At 38.2% G+C, this 17,446-nt stretch overlaps 1 protein-coding gene across 2 annotated transcripts in view; it reads right to left on the reverse strand.

The window, feature by feature from the left end:
- Nucleotides 1–7,539, reverse strand: part of khdrbs3 (KH domain containing, RNA binding, signal transduction associated 3) — a 194,311-nt gene extending 186,772 nt beyond the window's left edge. For both annotated transcript variants that reach the window (XR_009061836.1, XM_057827250.1), the window contains exon 1: nucleotides 7,139–7,539. Coding sequence is in view for 1 of the 2 variants with exons in the window: in XM_057827250.1 (XP_057683233.1) it covers nucleotides 7,139–7,229 (91 nt within the window). In the remaining variant the exon portion in view is untranslated. The remainder of the gene's footprint in view (nucleotides 1–7,138) is intronic.
- Nucleotides 7,540–17,446: the final 9,907 nt, after the last annotated feature.

Here is a 17,446-nt window from a genome sequence, read left to right on the forward strand (position 1 = left end):
TGCCAAATCTGATTCTCACTCACTTCTGGGCATCCTAACCCAGGAAGTGCTCTCACTTGAGGCCAAAACTCAAGCGCGGATAAAAATACCCCGCTGCTCTGTTGATGAGATGGGAATGTATAAATTAACGATGAGGCATCTTTTCATAAAAAGAGGATACTTATCCTAAAACTGACAGTTTTAAGGGATTAGGAGTAGCTGTTGTTTTTTATTTTTGCTTTGAGGGCAAGCGAGCTGAGAAGTTTGGTAAGTATGAGCTGGTTATTGGTTGCTGTGGAATATCCAATTAAAAGTACTTGAAATTGTGTGACAACACCAGACTTGGACAAAGTTTTCTGCTTTTACTGAAACACCCTTTGGGTTGGTGCTAATCAAACTCTAGTTTGTTTACCCCTTAGCGTACGGATATTAGTATTTATATTATTCATTTTATTGTTATTTCCTTATGCCAAGTCATAGATGACGGACGGACAGACAGACGGATGAAAACATCACTAAATAAAGGAGAAAAAAACATTTGATTTAACATGTACAGTATGCAATTTGTTCAAGACAAACTGTACTTAACGTGACGTCTGTTAAAGGGATCCATGGATAGACAGACTTATAGTTCTTAAAAGATAAATGTCAATATGAGTTAAAATAATTTAATATTGAAACCCCAATTGATGTTTTCGTTTTTATACAATTTGAAAAATTAATTTAACTAGTAGGTCGCCGTTGTTGTTGACGTCGCAGGGCGTTGACTTGACATGGTTACGCTGCCAGGCTTCCAGAGTATGAATCTAGAGACATATACTGTACATGCCCTCTGTTCAACCTTTTCTACAGTCCCTGACAAAAGTCTTGTCGCTTATCCATTTTAGAGAAACAATTGCTAATGACCTGACTTTTAATTATTCAGTTGGTTTCAGAAATGGCTCTTTGAAAGCTAAGACCCTCCCAAATGATGTTGAATGTACAAAAATATACTTGTTTCACTGAAAAAAGATTTATCATTTAATGAAGACATAAAAGGTCAAATTTGGCAAGACAAAAGTTTTGTCGCCTACAGAAAGTAGTGTGAAAATTATACAAAAAATGTACTTCAAATACAAAAATATGTTACACAACATAAGCAAATTAAGTAGTGGTGCTGTGAGATCCAAATTTAATATTTTGTATGACTTCATGGGCTTTGGCAATGATTCATACAATTTATCAGGAACATTAAAGAAAGCAGTCTTGCATGCCTCCCAGAGTTCATCAACATTCTTGGGTTTCGTCTTCCATGCTTCCTCTTTCATCCTACCCCAGACATGCTCAATGATGTTCATGTCAGGTGACTGGGCTGGCAGTCCTGGAGGATCTTGATCTTCTTTGCCTTGAGGAACTTTGAGGTAGAGATTGAAGTATGCAATGAAGCACCATCCTGCTGCAGAATTTGTCCCTTTTTATGGTTAGGAATGTAAGAGAAAATCATGGTCTGGGGTTACATCCAATATGGGGGTGTGCGAGAGATCCGCAGGGTGGAAGGCACATAATTAGTCTGAAATATCAACAAATCTTAGCTGCCTCTTCCTTTTTTTGTTCAATTTTCACACTACTTTCTGTAGGCGACAAAACAATTGTATTGCCAAAATTTGACCTGTATGTCTTCATGAAATGATAAATCTTTTTTCAGTTAAACAAATATATTTTTGTACATTAGACATTATTTGGGAGGGTCTTAGCTTTCATATTAGCCATTTCTGAAACCAATTGAATAATTAAAAGTCAGGTTATTAGCAATTGTTTCTACAAAATGGATAAGCGACAAGACTTTTGTCAGGGACTGTATTTGAAGCCGAGAAGAACATTAATGAGCATGACAGTGGTGCCGATATTTCACAAAACGAGCAGCAAAAGCAAAGTGAACAGGAAAGACGGGATGAGATGTGACGAGAATAGAAAAAAAAAAATGGTGTGCTGCCAAAATGTGCTACACCAGCGAAACGTCCTACAAAAGGTGAATTTGACACCCAAAGTACTACCGTGCACTTTCAACTTGTGTTGTTTAGATGCATACAGACAGAACATACTAAAAATGCCTTAAGAAAACACTTAAACGTATTAAAATCAAATAAGGGTTGTTTAAATATGCTACGTGACTAATAGAGGCGTGCGAAATTTCCGATTCTTAGATTATTCGCGATTCGGCCGTGGAAGATTCAAGAACGATTCACAAACATCCAAATTCCAAAAGACAGTCAGCGCGGTCTTTGGGGCACAATGAGGAACGGACCAAGAGCAAATATCATGTTCAACTCATGCCGCTAAATAAAAAAACAAAAATATCTGACTGCAGCCGACAGCTGGTTCAAACAACGCCCATTTGCTAGTTGCTACAAACATACGGCTATAGTAGTTATCACATATATGCAGAAATAGATGCTAAATGACAGACGACGGCGGTGTTAGAACATATAAAGAGAACTAGACGCGAAATGACAGACTTGCCGTTTAGTAGTTGCCGCGTTGTAAACAGCCTCCATCTTAAAGCAGTAGACTTCTCTAGAACCTAATTAACTTTTTGTCCGAAATACTTCTAAATCGGCAGAACCTTGACTTGAATCGATCTTTAAATGATGAAACAGTTTTAAAACTTTGACATGTTGTAAGTAGACAGAAGGGAAATTATGGAATAACGGGAGCAATTTTATCAACTTTAACGGTTGATTCACATCATTAAATTAATTGAATGTAGTTTAAAGCTGCTGATACAGAATGGGTAATTGAGTATTTTATTTACTGTTTTTAACCGGTAACTTGATAATAAAATAGTAGTTTGGTTTATTTAGCCTGAGAGGATTTTTTAACAATTTTGGAACTAATGTACAAAACATTTTGGGTGACATAAATAATCGATTTATAATCAAATCGGAGCCTCTGAATCGTAATCGTAATCGAATCGTTAGGTACCCAAAGATTCCCACCTCTAGTGACTAATGTGGTCGACAGATCAACAATTAGCCTTAAAGCTACCACAATAAATAGCTATGCTTAGAAGTATGACAGGGAAACATATGCACAAAGTATTTTGAGGCAATGAAAAGGTAATAAAAAACTCAATAAAAACACAAATAGTAAGTACTCACTGCTTTTAACCGATGAGCGCATGTTTTGAACATCTCGCCGCGTAAAAGGAATTGCAGTAACCCGGTCTTATTCGTCTCGTGACAGTGACAATCATCACCCCGACCGTCCATAAAACATGGCGCCCTCCATAGCTCAAAACGTGTACTAAATATTATAGATTTTTAAATCAATGGCAATATTGTATGTGTTTCTAATATCATATTTTAGTAAAAGAGAACAATTGTGGCTTATTAGAGCCTACATGTCTTTAAGTCCGAGGTTTCCTTTAATTGCTTAGTACAATTATTTAGTTTTTGTTCATGTAGTAATTTCTGCTGCTGTTACATGTAATAATCTGTCCAGCAAACCATCCCGTTCATACTTCCATGACCTTGATAAAATAAAATAAAATTTAAATAAAAATCTTAAAAATACAGAAACCGAATAAAAGATAGCAAACTGTGGAAGTGATTAACAAGAAGTCAAACTGTTCTGTGGCAGAACTTTATGCAAAGATGACACAAAATTGATATTTTAAAGTCATTATTTCTTTTTAAAAATTCCTCTAACTTCAAATGAGTCCCGTCTGAAGCTTGTTAGAGGGACACAACTTAAGGTTCTAGCGGGAGAAGAGCATTGCACAAGGGCTACACTATCAAAGCAATCCTGGGCTGGGTTTCTCATGCATAATACTCTCTCTTGATTTTGTCTGAAAAGAGCTCTCTCCGGACCTGGAATAATCTCATGTTCCCCATTTTTTACAGACTAACTGCAATTACTCTTGCCAATGGCATAATCAACTTGAAAACTCATCTGGAAGATGGCAGAAGAAATGCTGCATTAAAAAAGTGGCGTGTTCCATCTGTTGTGTAAGAGCAAGATAACAGTATTTGTGGGTTTTAGAGTGGTGACAGACTGTTTTCTGGCCATTTTCTGCACTGGCAAGTTGTGCTTACTTCATAAAATGTCACGGATTATTTCTTCCACTTGCCACGTTGTCCAGCATAAGTCTTTCCTCCAACACAAATAGGGCAAACACACTTTATCAAATGCTTTCACAGCCAGGTCTACATTATGAAAACCTACAAATTGAAACATTCTTACACGTGCACCATTCTGCTTTAAAGAACATAATGCACCCAGCAATGTGACAGCATTTTACAATAAATGTACAGAGCAAGGAAGGAATCTTCTTCACAAAGGAGTCCATTTGGGAACCAGCTGTGGGAGGCAGAAGCAACATGGGACTAGCAGAAAGCATAAAAACATGAATAAGAGTATTTAGCAAATGTCTACACTGGACGTTTGCCTCCTACATAAGCGGCTCCATGGGGCTACGTCCAAGTAAATTACAGACTGCTGTAATCGGGTAAAACAATGGACTAATTTACAGGTTGCCATGTCCTATTTAAAATTGAACTTTTTACAACCGTGTTATTTTTGTTTAAGATTCTAAATGCAAGATTTCCATCATTGAGTGTGCAGTTTAAAGTGTAATCTGTTAGGTGTGAGCTAGTGTATTAGCCAAAACTACTGTGCCATGCTTATTTTTACATTACACATTAAAAAAAATCAATTTTCTTAATCTGGTGCTGCTCAAGTTTTTATTGGTACCAAAAACCAGGACAACATCACACCAGTGCAAAAATCACTCCAATGGAAGAAGTGTGACTCAAATACCATATTTGAAAGTCTTATTGTCTCTCTGCGAAGCTTTTAATGGCATTTTAAGTGTTTACAGAAGCAGACGCGAACTATGTGAAGCAGCATTTTGCTTCCATGGTCCACAACTGTGGCAAAAATGCACTTAGCAATTTTTTTTTTTCTCAAATTGTGCATTTAAATTTAACCAGGAGATGTGACCGCTCTCTGTGAATGGTGGGCTAGTGAAGCAATTTGTGACCGTTTTGTGATTAAGATCCTTTCCCGCATTCTGTTTACAGGTTACTGGGTTCAAGGTCACAGGTTCACGAGGTCTCAGACAATATCTCAGCTGACGACCAGTACTGGTCACCTGTCAGTCTTATGACACCATATGAGAGGACACTCTTCACACTGTCAGAACCATGGACAGTTTCGGGTCCTGAATGCATGTTTTTGAATTGTGGAAGCACGCTGAAGCAAGCAAAAGGGTAAATAGGAACCTCAAAAGTGTGAAGCAGATGTGCTAACCACAAGTCCATCAATCCATTCAATTTAGATTGTTTTTTTTTTTTCTTCTCCTCGTTAGGCTCAAGGTGAGATTGAGCTGATAATTGCTGACTTTACTTGAAGTGAAAGGCAGACTGCACCATACACTGGTCAACAGTGAATTGCAGGGCACAGTAACAGACAGGCATTTATCCCAACATTGACTAAATAAGGCGTAGATTTGCATAGGGACGGTAGGGACATGACACTATCAACTTTTCAGGATGCTCCAATTGTCCCCACCAACTTTTAAGCAACTTTATTGGCATTATATAATGAGCTCAGTTATATAGGTAATTTAGATTGTCTTTTCATATGTTGTATGGATAGATTTGACCCTACCATTATTAAGTGAATTACTTTCATTATGTTCAGGCTGACATTTATCCCCTTTTCACTTGCTGAATGTGTCAGTCCATTTTTTTCCCCCCTCAAACACACGTTTGATTGGCTGATGACATGACCCAACCACCCCACACGCACACGCACTCACAGCCCAGAAAGACATACAACATGCCGCCTCCTCCGCCCCCTTCGACGACGAGGGATATTAGAATTTTACTTCGCCCAGCAGCAGTAGCAACCACTGTAACTAATGTAAAAAGACGTCAATGTTGTGGAGGTGGGGAACACACCACTAATTTTGCTACTGAAAGTCCGACCTGCATCAGAGTTAGCATAACATTAAACTGTATGAATTTGCTAACCTGCAAAACTAGAGTAGGAAGCTGCTTAGAGAGAAGTGTCCTTCAGTATGTTTTCTACTGTTAACGTTAATTGTGAGACATGTAGTGAACCGAGGTTTAACCCCTGCTCCCCACTTTTCATTTTTGGTTTATTTATGTGGTCTTAAAGCAGCCCAAAGGAGCTTTCATTTTTTAGTTCAGTTTGATTGTGTTTGTGGAGAAAAGCAGTAGCGTTTTACCTGAAGGAAGGTTCCATTTTTATTTTGGTATTCCCTAACAGGCATTTTTTAGATGTATTTATTTAGACTGACAATGGTGAGTTTATATTTTTCATTCCTGGATAGTTAAGAGATTATTGTGTATGTTAATATAATTTAAATTCTGTTCAAATATTGCAATTTAAATTTGCTACACATAAAAAAAAAAAAAAAATCCAGACATTTATTCTGGAAGTTTTCAAAATGTTTCTTTCGTAGTTTTGGAGGGAAAAAAAGCTTTGAATCGAACTATGTATCACTTGAACTAATACATATGAAAGTTAGTATAAGTCAATACAGATTTATTTTGCATTGATCATTTAGTCTAACAAGAATTAGGTTCATATTCGTCAGAAATGTATCCCTGACCCCTGTTCACCCAATTTGTTTGGTCTTATTAATGTCCCGTCTCCAGCAAAAAGTGTATATGCAGGTTATGCTGTTATATCGTCCCTACTACCAATGTTGAGACCAAACCTACGCAACTGACACAAAAGTCAGGCGGGTGAACATAATTATTTTGTATGCAAAATAAACAGGCAAAAAAACTGAACTGTGGTAGCAATTAGACTAAAGGTTTTATAAAGGTCTTTATTTTAATTATTTATTTATTTATTTTTAGTAGGGAGCCTGTCAGCCCAAACGTGATTAGCTTCCTCCATCTATCTAATAAGCTCCTTAGAGGGAAAAAATATGTGCTGCAAAATTACACTGCATCACTGTTTGCAACACTTTAACAAGAGAGCATGTTGCAGAATTCTTCACTTTTTTTAAAATACTCATACCAACACTACTCATAACAGAATGCTTCGAATTCTGCATACAACTCTTGCATTTGATCTAATTAAGTGTACCTAATGAGTTGTCTAATGAGTTCAGTCACTTCCGCGTTGCACAGCCGACTCTTACCTTGCTCGAGTAGCCGAAGAGAATGTTGGAAAGCTGGATCCAACGTGTCCTTCTCCGCCTGAAGCTCCGGCAAGTATTGTTCGCTCCCCATGACGTTCCTGGCCAAAAATAAACCTCTTCGGGAGGACTTCGAGGAAAACTTGAACACTCTTCAAACGTTTCCAGTAAGCGTTGTCCAAAAAGGAGGAAACGACACTCGTGTCTGGCGCTAGAAGAGCATTTTCTTCCCTCCAGACGTGGGCTCGATCGTTCACAGACACGCGCAAATACACAAGATAGGGTGAAATGTGAGCTATGCTGCTGATGTACTTATCCCATCGGAGTGGAGCTTCACCGTGTGTTACACGCTGCGCTTGCCCTTTCCTTTTTGGGCGGACAGCGTGCCTGAAGCCTGCTCTTGACAGATCCAGCGGCAAAAACCACGCCGCCTTTTCATTGGACAGGGTAGAAGCGGAGGAGGCGGCGCAGTAGACAAGAGCTGTCCAGTGTTCTGAAACGGATCACGGGTGTCTCCTGACATACGGATGGAATTCAAGCGTGTCCGAGCTCTTAACTCAGTGCTTACTGTAACTAACTAGGTGGAAATATGATACAGAATAGTGCACTTTTTATTACTCCTACGCCCCATACACTGAGCTACTCAAGCCGTTGGTCGTTTGTTGAACATAACGCTTATTTATTCCATTACTTTCCACACATTACCAAAGTTTTTGCGCACACTAGCGCACTAATACTACAAGACGGGGGAATAACGTGCTCTTTAGTGGTGTAATGCATTGGTCCCCAACCTTTTTGGACCACCGACCGGTGAAATGTTGGCCTTTTTTTCACAGACCGGCAATGTGTGGCAGAAAATTACAGTAAACTAGAAACTGCAATTTCTGGAGAAATTACTTCTGGTCTTTGCCGTGTGGAGATACAGATCTTACCCCCACCCAGGGCTATCAATAGAATGGACAAACATGCCCGTCAATGGCATTAAACAAAGTAAATGCCATTAGAAATGAATGGGAAATTTGGACGTCTATGGCCGTCAATGGGAGCACCCTTCAAAAGTGTCAATGGAATCGGGGAAGTTTGGTGGACATGTCCTATTGATATCTGGTCATTTCCTGTTGATTTGGGGATTTTTTTGTTTTTCCCATTGAAAATGAATGGGAAAAATTTTGGACGTCCATGGCCGTCAATGGCATTGAGTTACATAGGCGTTGATAGAATTCAAATCCATTAGCATCAATAGATTTGACATACATGGCCGTCAATGGCAACAATGCAATGCAGATTCTATTGGAAATCCCATTGAAAGTGAATGGGACATTTCCCATTAAAAATGAATGGGAAAGTTTTTGGAAAATTCCCAGGGAACCGTAATTTTTTTCCATATTCTGTATACAATCTTTATGCCCCTCACCGTCCCGGAATTTTTGATGTCCAAATTATGTGATTTGGTCAAAAATTGTAGGACAAGTAGCGTCTTGAAAAAAAAAAAAAAAAATCAGAAAATCGGCGTTTACCTGAAAACGGAAAATTTTTCATAAATTTTATACAAAAAGCCACAGTCACACAAAATTCCGGACGTGTCGATACCTGAACGGTGCCTATCGGTGCAGTGGTACGGGCTGTGCGGCGCGCCGAAAAACGCGGAGAATAAGTTGATTAATAAATAAATAATATTAAAGTCGCAGAATAACATTATCTGGCTTTGCCAAAAAGGCAAAGACCAGATAATAAAATAACATGACGGGGCCAAAAATGAACATTAAGTGCAGGGAGAATGTAACTCACCTTACACTGAATCAATTTCATGGCAAATATGCTTGGTCGCAGGCATAATGAGTTCTACTCCAATCGTGAAAGGTTTCTTGGCTTTAGCAAGATGGTTCGCCACGAGGTATGATACTCTCAGTACATTTGCTTTTGTTGCCCCGTTTCTAGCTTTTCACTACATGTAGAATGGACTTGGTTGTAGGCTCCTCTTCTAGTTTTAAAAAAGTTGTCCAAAGACGTTGCCGCCCGCAGCCATCAGCCAACAGCAGCTAATGTTACCATTTACATTGATGACGCTGTGCTGCTAGATGTCTGCAAACACCCCAGTAATGGCAGCCAACCACTGGATGGCGACGTACACAACTCTCTACTCAGATTAGTCAATAAAGTAGACAGGCGTATTGATGTGTCAAGACTCAAGAGGCACAGGAATTTTAGTTATTTTCGGCTGAAACTTTTCGACGCCAAATTTTCAGTCACATGTCTAAAAATGATTTATTATTTCTCTGCGGCCCGGTAGCAAATGCGCCACGGACCGGTACCGGTCCCCGACCCGGTGGTTGGGGATCACTGGTGTAATGTGTGGCATCACCCCGCCCCTGGTGGCCGGAAATACCATTGCATGTAATTGACTTTCCCATACAGTGGTACCTCTCCATTCTAAGTTAATTCGTTCCAGGACCTTGTTTGAAAGTCAAAATGGTCGTATGTCGAGCAGGATTTTCCCATAAGAATACATAATAATTCCATTTATTCATTCCCCTGCCCGAAAACCTTCACTAAATTCTCAATAAATAATAATGTTACTATTGCAAATATCAATTACAAAGAGCAAAACAAATACATTATGAATAAAAATCAGAAAAATAATTTAATAATAGCAATAATGATAAAAATAATAATAACCTGTAATAATATAACAAACTGGGTTCTGATGTGGCGAATGTGTTTGTATGGTGTATCTGAACGCATCGTGTGGCTGACATAATAGAGTGAGCCTTTTTAGTTTAACTTTGTTTATTTGCTGCGGGAGACACTAGGCACAAGTTGATGGTATAAATGATTAGAAACCTGACGAAGCCGCCGATTTCTTTGGCAATGTTACTACAATGATTATTGCCACCTTAACTTATAAAGACTGGCGAACAGCGGAGGACCATCGTAGACCGTCTACGGCTGTATTGTTGAGCGAGCCATATAACAGATGCACACCCCATGCTCATATTTTTCTATCATATCTATCATCATGTCAATAGCATCACCTTTTATCCTTTTTTTCACCACCTGCACTAACATTGTTGGAACCCATGTTGATTTCTCTCACAAGAAAATCTGCCATGTGTCCGTCTTGCGGGAAAACAAAGAAACTGCGGTGCTGTAATAGATCATCGTATTTAGAGCATGTCGTCAGATGTAGAAAAGATCGTGTGTTGAAGCGATCGTATGTCAAGGTACCACTGTATGTGAATTTAAAATTAAGACTTTGCCGGTAAAATTTTGTTTGAAAAAGATGTAAAGCAATAAAACCAAAAACTAAAATGAATGAAATGAACAAAAAAATTAATAATATGTCAAAATTATTTTTTTGAAATAATCATGTGACTCGCACCTTAGAGACGGTCATTTCCTATGCTTAGCCAAAAAAAAAAAAACACCTTAGGAGCGAAGAGGCAAGATGGATATATGATTTTTTTTCAAACCTAGGCCTTCAAAAGCAACAACAACTACTGTGCGAGAACCAAGGATTGAAGATGTGGACCATGAAACTCTGGAGAGCACCGCCAAAATAGTAAGCGGAGTTTCAGTTTGCCACCACCAGGGCGAGCAACAGAGCCACCACCGGGCGTATTGTATTCAATGGACGACGATCTCGGCCAAAAGAATTGCAGTCCTAGGCAGCCTGATGTAGAATTCCCCTCAAAAATGATGGGAAAAAAACACTCATTTTCAACGTATTCTTATAAATATTCCTGGCTTGAATATTCAGTCAAAAAGGATGCGGAGTACTTCTCCACTAGGCAAGACAGAAAAACGGACGCGCTCACACACGCACACACACCCACACAGCTGGGATGCCTTTATGTACAAGCATGGGCTAAGCTACTATCCGAGCATATATCTTGTAAGTTAATTTTATTGCTGACGCTGTGTTTTGGGGTCATCAACATGTTTTGCCCTCCCCTGCTACAAAAGTGAAACTATGCCTATGACTCTATCCCTAACCACCACCACCACACACCTAAAGATAACATTACACCCTCCTTTTGCAGAATGCAGTGCACTGCCACGATTGGATGTCCATTTTCTATAATATTATTTTGGGGTATTGTTAATATAAATGTTCTTCTTTTACTAACTACCACAACACATACTCTGTGATTACTATGCATATTCCTGGGTTGGCAGTGAATGACTTAATAACTCAGATTCAGGTCAATAACCGATCCATTTTTTCAAGACAATAACATCCACATAACACATCTTGTTTAAAGTCATGCCTTCAAAATCATACCACACCGTTTAATAACACAGTTTCACTCCACTATCTTTAACACTTTTGAGCAAGGGTGGTCATTGTCTTTTGCTCCAAGATATATTTTTCAAGATGACAACCTCCCGTGATGTACCTTAACAGGGTGTTGCATAACCACATATGTTGCTCACACAACACACCTGTATTGACCAGAATATAAGACGGTGTTTTTTGCATTGAACTAAGACTGAAAAAGGGGGTCGTTTTATATTCGCGGTCTCGACGTTATACCCATTCACGACGCAAGATGGCGCCAGATTCACTGAAGTGATGTTCTGTCATGACTGATCTCGGCTACTCTCAAGTTTAACCATTTTGCATATTTTATTGCAATGTTTTTCCTTATTCGGATTTGTTTCAAGACTACAGTTACAGTTAGACTTCACTTTGGTGGTTAATTCAGTTATTGCAATTTTGTTGTTTTATCACAATAGATTAGTTTATTTACATTTCTAAAACCAGAAGCCATTCATTTACGAATATGATTGCACTTTAGTTTACATATTTAAATGTTCAGCTATTCAGATTTGAACGAGACAAAATAACATTCTTTTTCTCTCAAATATATTGTTATAATCATTTGTTTCGGATGCACTGTAATTATTTTTTGTATAAAAATTAATTTGGTGTTCAAAAAGTCTTTTTTCAAACTTGAGTCTTGAAAAAGAGGGGGTCGTCTTATAATCAGGGCCGTCTTATATTCGGGCCAATACGGTAATTAATTATTGACATTTTTTCAAAAGCACCCCTGCTTTTGACAGTACATTATGCCAGTGTCGCCCCAACTTGTCATGTCCGAGTGTTGCTAAGCAGACCAGGCTTAGCAGAATAAAGTTTACCAGAAAGTTTACATAGTTTTCAATACGAATTTGTTTAGACATAGCCAAACATTTTTCATACCAACCACTTCAAGAAACAATAATATGCAACACGTATTCACAATAAACAAGCAGAAGCCTCCTGCATGCTATAATTGTCCAGTTAGTTTGTTGAAACCATTGATTGTTTGTAATTGTAAGGACACGCTGTCAATAGTTCTCAGGGAATCCAATCACCTTCTTGCAGGTCATGCATGCTTTAACTACAGACGTGTTTATGAATTAATGAAAAAAGAAAACAGTGATTTAACATTGTTTTAGAGTGAATGTGTTTGTTTTCTAATGAAGGAGCAGAAATGTTAGGACTTACTGGACGTGATATGTGTTGGGAGGCAATAGTCTTTTTTGCAAACAGTCTTTTGATAGAAATTCATATAGGCCTACAAGCTATACTGCTTATTTGTTAGAGTGTAAAAAAACATGAGAATCCTGTCAATATTTGTGGAGGATGCTGAGGTAGCCTCAGGTGGGCGGATATAGGCCAACAGTATCTGTAGGCTGATCAACACCAGTTACATAATTGAGACTTATCTTTTCATAAAATTCAATTACTTGGAGAATATGTGACACATGAGGTGAAAACCAAGATAGAAATATGTACTATATTTATACAATAGGATGTGGGAGATGGCTGGTGCGTTGTTTGTTTGTTTGTTTGCTATGAGGAGAAACCATTTGAATGGATCTTAGAGGACTGCTAGAACTCCTCTAATGAAAACATTCAGGTGCTAACAGTGCTTGATTAATGGAACTGCAGCCACTAGGAGACAACATGCTCCTCTTTATCCATGTAACGTCTTCTTAGGCCATTTTCCCCACTCTCCCATCACTTCCCTCTTGGGTATATGAGTGATTCACCGCAAAGAGAAGCGCATTATGAATCAGCTTACTTTTTAATCTCTCCCGGAGACCATTAAAAACCAGCTCAAATGCACTAATCTCCATTTCAGGGGAGCAATTTATTTATAGATATACTTGCCATCTGTTGCACCCTGTCTTCATAAACAAAAACCCTTGTGCCGTAGTCGTCTAAGGCACTGATCTAAGTCCCCTCCACCCCACTACCTTCGAGATATTTCTATTTAAGTCCTACAAGGCCAGAAGCAGCAGTGCAAGGAGAACCGATGAGGAATGCCCTGTCAGATAGGTGGCGGGGAAGAAGAATAGTGGGCTTTTACACCTGAGTGTTATTTTCAACATTGGAAACCATACGTATTAGTCTCAAATGTGTAGGCTGCTGTATGCCACCAAAGTATGTCAAAGGTTCCTACCTCCTCACTGTGACATGTTAGGGATCCTGCATGTTTTGAATGGAGTCGCTTCACTTCCAACTCTCTCCTCAAACTTCCAAATCTTCGCTAGGCAATCATTGAATGCAGACGTTCAACGTACCAATGTTGCATAGAGGCAGCACAAAGGGATGAGTATTATGTGCATGCGCCTTTTATTGAATTCTGTAATGTAAATTAAGTGTATAGTTTCAAATCAAGAGATGCTCGAAACACCCAAAAGTGGCTTTTCATCCATGTTTGAACAGTGGTGTGGCTGAGTGACAACACTGCCTCTTAGTGGCAAATCCTGGAAAGATTTGTGTAAAAACTATAGCAGCATTTACAGTGGAATACTGTAAGCATTAATTAATTGGGATGCGCTGTTTTGGAATGGCTCCCTCTTATCTACGTTTAACTTACTGCTACTGACTCATAGCAATTTCAACTCTTCACAGGGTACCCTGTTTTTGTAGTGTAAAACCAAAATATTTTTAAGTTCATACCTTCAGTACAAGAGACCTGGTTAAATATTTAAATATTTATACGTTGAATTATTATATTTTTTAGCAGGGGACACACAATAATATATATTTACATTATATAGACTATAGAGTATATGGCGGAAAACACTCAGGTGACTTGAAGTTCCGCTCTGAGACCCCCAGTTTGGCCAAATTTCAAAACTGTCCAATATGCATGTGTAATACATCAGTGGAAAGCTTAAAATCTCAATTTTATGGGGGGAAAATTTGTGTGATACATCATTCGGGAGCTTAAAATCTAAATTTTCTGGGGGAAAAACTTTGAACAAGAGGGAATTATTAAAAATAAAAAAAATTTAAACAGCAAAACCGTAACTGGAGGTGAGAGCACGCGAGAGCATAATTAAAGACACCATAATTTTAACAAGATATTATCGGGTACTTACTTCTTTCGATCCAAAAACTTGTTTTTACAACATTCAAAAATTTACAACATGGTAATGTTTCACATCCTATATTAACATTGGAGCAGTGTTGCAAAATTGCATATGACAAGAGATTTTTCTGTCCCTGACTGCACTCCTCCTGCGCAATAGTTCAATTTTCATGAACAAAAATTTTACCCATCCTGACTTAACATTGTTCAAAGGTTTTAAACGGAAGGCAGTGGTGGATGAAGTACTTACTTTTTTTTCTACTCAAGTAAAAGTACAAATAGACGGGCAAAAAATTACTTAAGTACAAGTATCTAAGAAAAAAAAAATACTCAAATAAAAGTACAAACGTACTTGCTTTTACAAGTAAAAAGGAAAAGTATTTTCTCCCAAAAATGCGATATACAGTACATATGGCGGAAAACACTCAGGTGACTTGAAGTTCCGCTTTGAGACCCCCAATTTGGCCAAATTTCAAAATTGTCCTATATGCATATGTGATACATCAATGGAAAGCTTAAAATCTCAATTTTCTGGGGAAGAAAACTTTTGAGCAGGAGGGCATTTAAAAAAAAAAAAAAAAAAAACTGCAAAACCCTATCTGAAGGTGAGAGCACGCGAGAGCAGAATTACAGACGCCATGACTTTAACGACATATTATCGCGTACTTACCTTGTTTCGATCCAAAAACTTGATGTCGCATGTATCACTGAGTGTCAAGACACAGCTGTTACTGACCAAAGCAGAATTTGGGGGGGATTTTATGGGTGAAATATGGTAATAAAACAAGGGTCACGATGCAGAAATTGCAGACATCAAGGAGTGGTCGAGATTTTCGTTTTCATATACTGTATATACCCTTTTAAACTTTTTTTTTTTTCTTTGTTTGGATCGATTATTTATCATCTAAAATAGTGGGAAAAATGCGGCAGTAATGAAAAAAAATACAATTAAGCGATAGTTATGAGGTAGATAACTGTGACTTATTTACAGACGCTATTTTTTTCATTCTGACGTAATTTGTTGAAAAGTTTAAAACATGAGGGTGAATCATTTTTTAAAGTTGTTTTTTTTTTTTTTTTATAAACTAAATATTAGACATCAATTAAGGATTCTAAGCTAAAAATGACAGACATTTCAAATGATAAATATGATTACTTACCTTCTTTTTATGGATAGGTTGAAACAAAAGCGGTTGCGCGATGTCTGTAGATGGGGGTTTCCAGGGTAAAACGGACAAATTAAAAATACTTTGGGGGCTTAATGTGCCATGAATCTCCTATGGCAGCATATAGATACGTATATTGTTCTATCAAACACAACAGTTCTTTTGGCTTAAAATACAGCAGTTTGTTTTAAAGAGGGGTGCAAGAGCAGAAACTGCTTTTTCAGCCTTGTCTGTCTTTTCCGCCATATATTGTACACTCTTTTGCAGTTGATGAACAAATTGTCTATGGATTTTTTGGTAGATTAAACCCATTGAATCAATAATGGTAGCAAGACTAAACATTGAAGAAAGAAAATTCATTCTCAAATAGTACTGGAAGTATGAAAATGCAGTTCAAGTGTAAACATGTCAAGTTATCAGCTGCAAAAGTGTGTATCCATTTTTAGGGGACAAACTGTACTGTATATAGTGCATCAAATATCATTTCAGTCAAAAAGTGGAACTCAAAGCCTCCATAACATTGCTATAGTCAGTCATTTTCCTCCCCTACTGTGCAACATGCATGCTGCTGCCCTCACTTAAGTCACCAACCTTATGTTGTGGCTACTAAATGGTGCCATTAAGCAGCTATTCAACACAATTATACTGCCAGGCCCCATCCATCACTTACATTGATCACGCATGGTCGCCTTTGACGTGCACACACTTGTCTCCTGCCCGGGAAATGTTGTGCAAAAGAAACCTAATGAGGAACTGTCAGTGGTGCACAGGTAAACAAATCAATGGCACCCAGTGGTTCTATCAAGGTCATGCAATAAGACCAAACAAACTTGGAGTAAAGTGTGGCTAATACATCTCAGTTGTGAAGGGCATGAGCAAAATTGGGATTTTAGCAGTTATAAACGAAAAGAAACTTAAAAAGAGCATTTATGTTGCAGTCTTTCAACATTGTCATAGTATTATTAAACATACTGTACTTTCAGTATCCATTTGGCAAAGTGCTTATTTCCCCTCTCTCGTCATCACAAATTATACAGTCATTTTCCGTCATCCTTGTAAAACAGGGAGACAGATGTTACAAAATGGTATAGTGCTGTGTGCTCAACAGAGGTTGCGACGCTACTGTAATTGCTGGTTAATTTTGAGTGTATGTGTCATTTGTTTCACATATTATATTCTATAGCTGTCACGAGCCAAGCAAAATAGCACTATCAACTATATCCTCTTTGACATTACCGTGCCAAATTGACCTAAAAGCTGTTGCTCACCCTGCATCAAAACAATTTGTGTCTTTCTTTGTTGTTTTTTTTTCTTTTTAACTCAAATTGTATAAAGCACGGTCATCTTGACAGGCTGTCTGTCTAAGATCTTCCAGCAGCTGTCACGAGGCCTATGTTGCTATTAGGCCTGGACTAGCACTTTCTGCTCTCCATTAGACCTGTCAGCTCCACTCAACAATGGCCTTTAATCACTTCAAATATCATTTCAGAGGCCGAAGACAAAAGCTGTGTTCAAGTGACCAAAAAAAAACAGCAACCTCAGATGCAAGCGAAATTAGAACATAATCTGTCATATCTGATGCTGTAGAATCATTAAAAAAAAAATCCACTTATATTTCATTCTTTTTGTCGGTATTCTGAGAATAAGCTATCAAAGATACCATTCTCCAGATGTCTGATGTTCCTTAGTCTAAACTGTTAAATGATCGTTGCAGACTGACCTCTAGTTGACATTTGCGTAGGCAAACATCGTCTATCACCCCAGTATCTTTTTTC

This window comes from Corythoichthys intestinalis, chromosome 22 (assembly GCF_030265065.1).
Source record: "Corythoichthys intestinalis isolate RoL2023-P3 chromosome 22, ASM3026506v1, whole genome shotgun sequence".
NCBI classification, from domain to species: Eukaryota; Metazoa; Chordata; class Actinopteri; order Syngnathiformes; family Syngnathidae; genus Corythoichthys; species Corythoichthys intestinalis.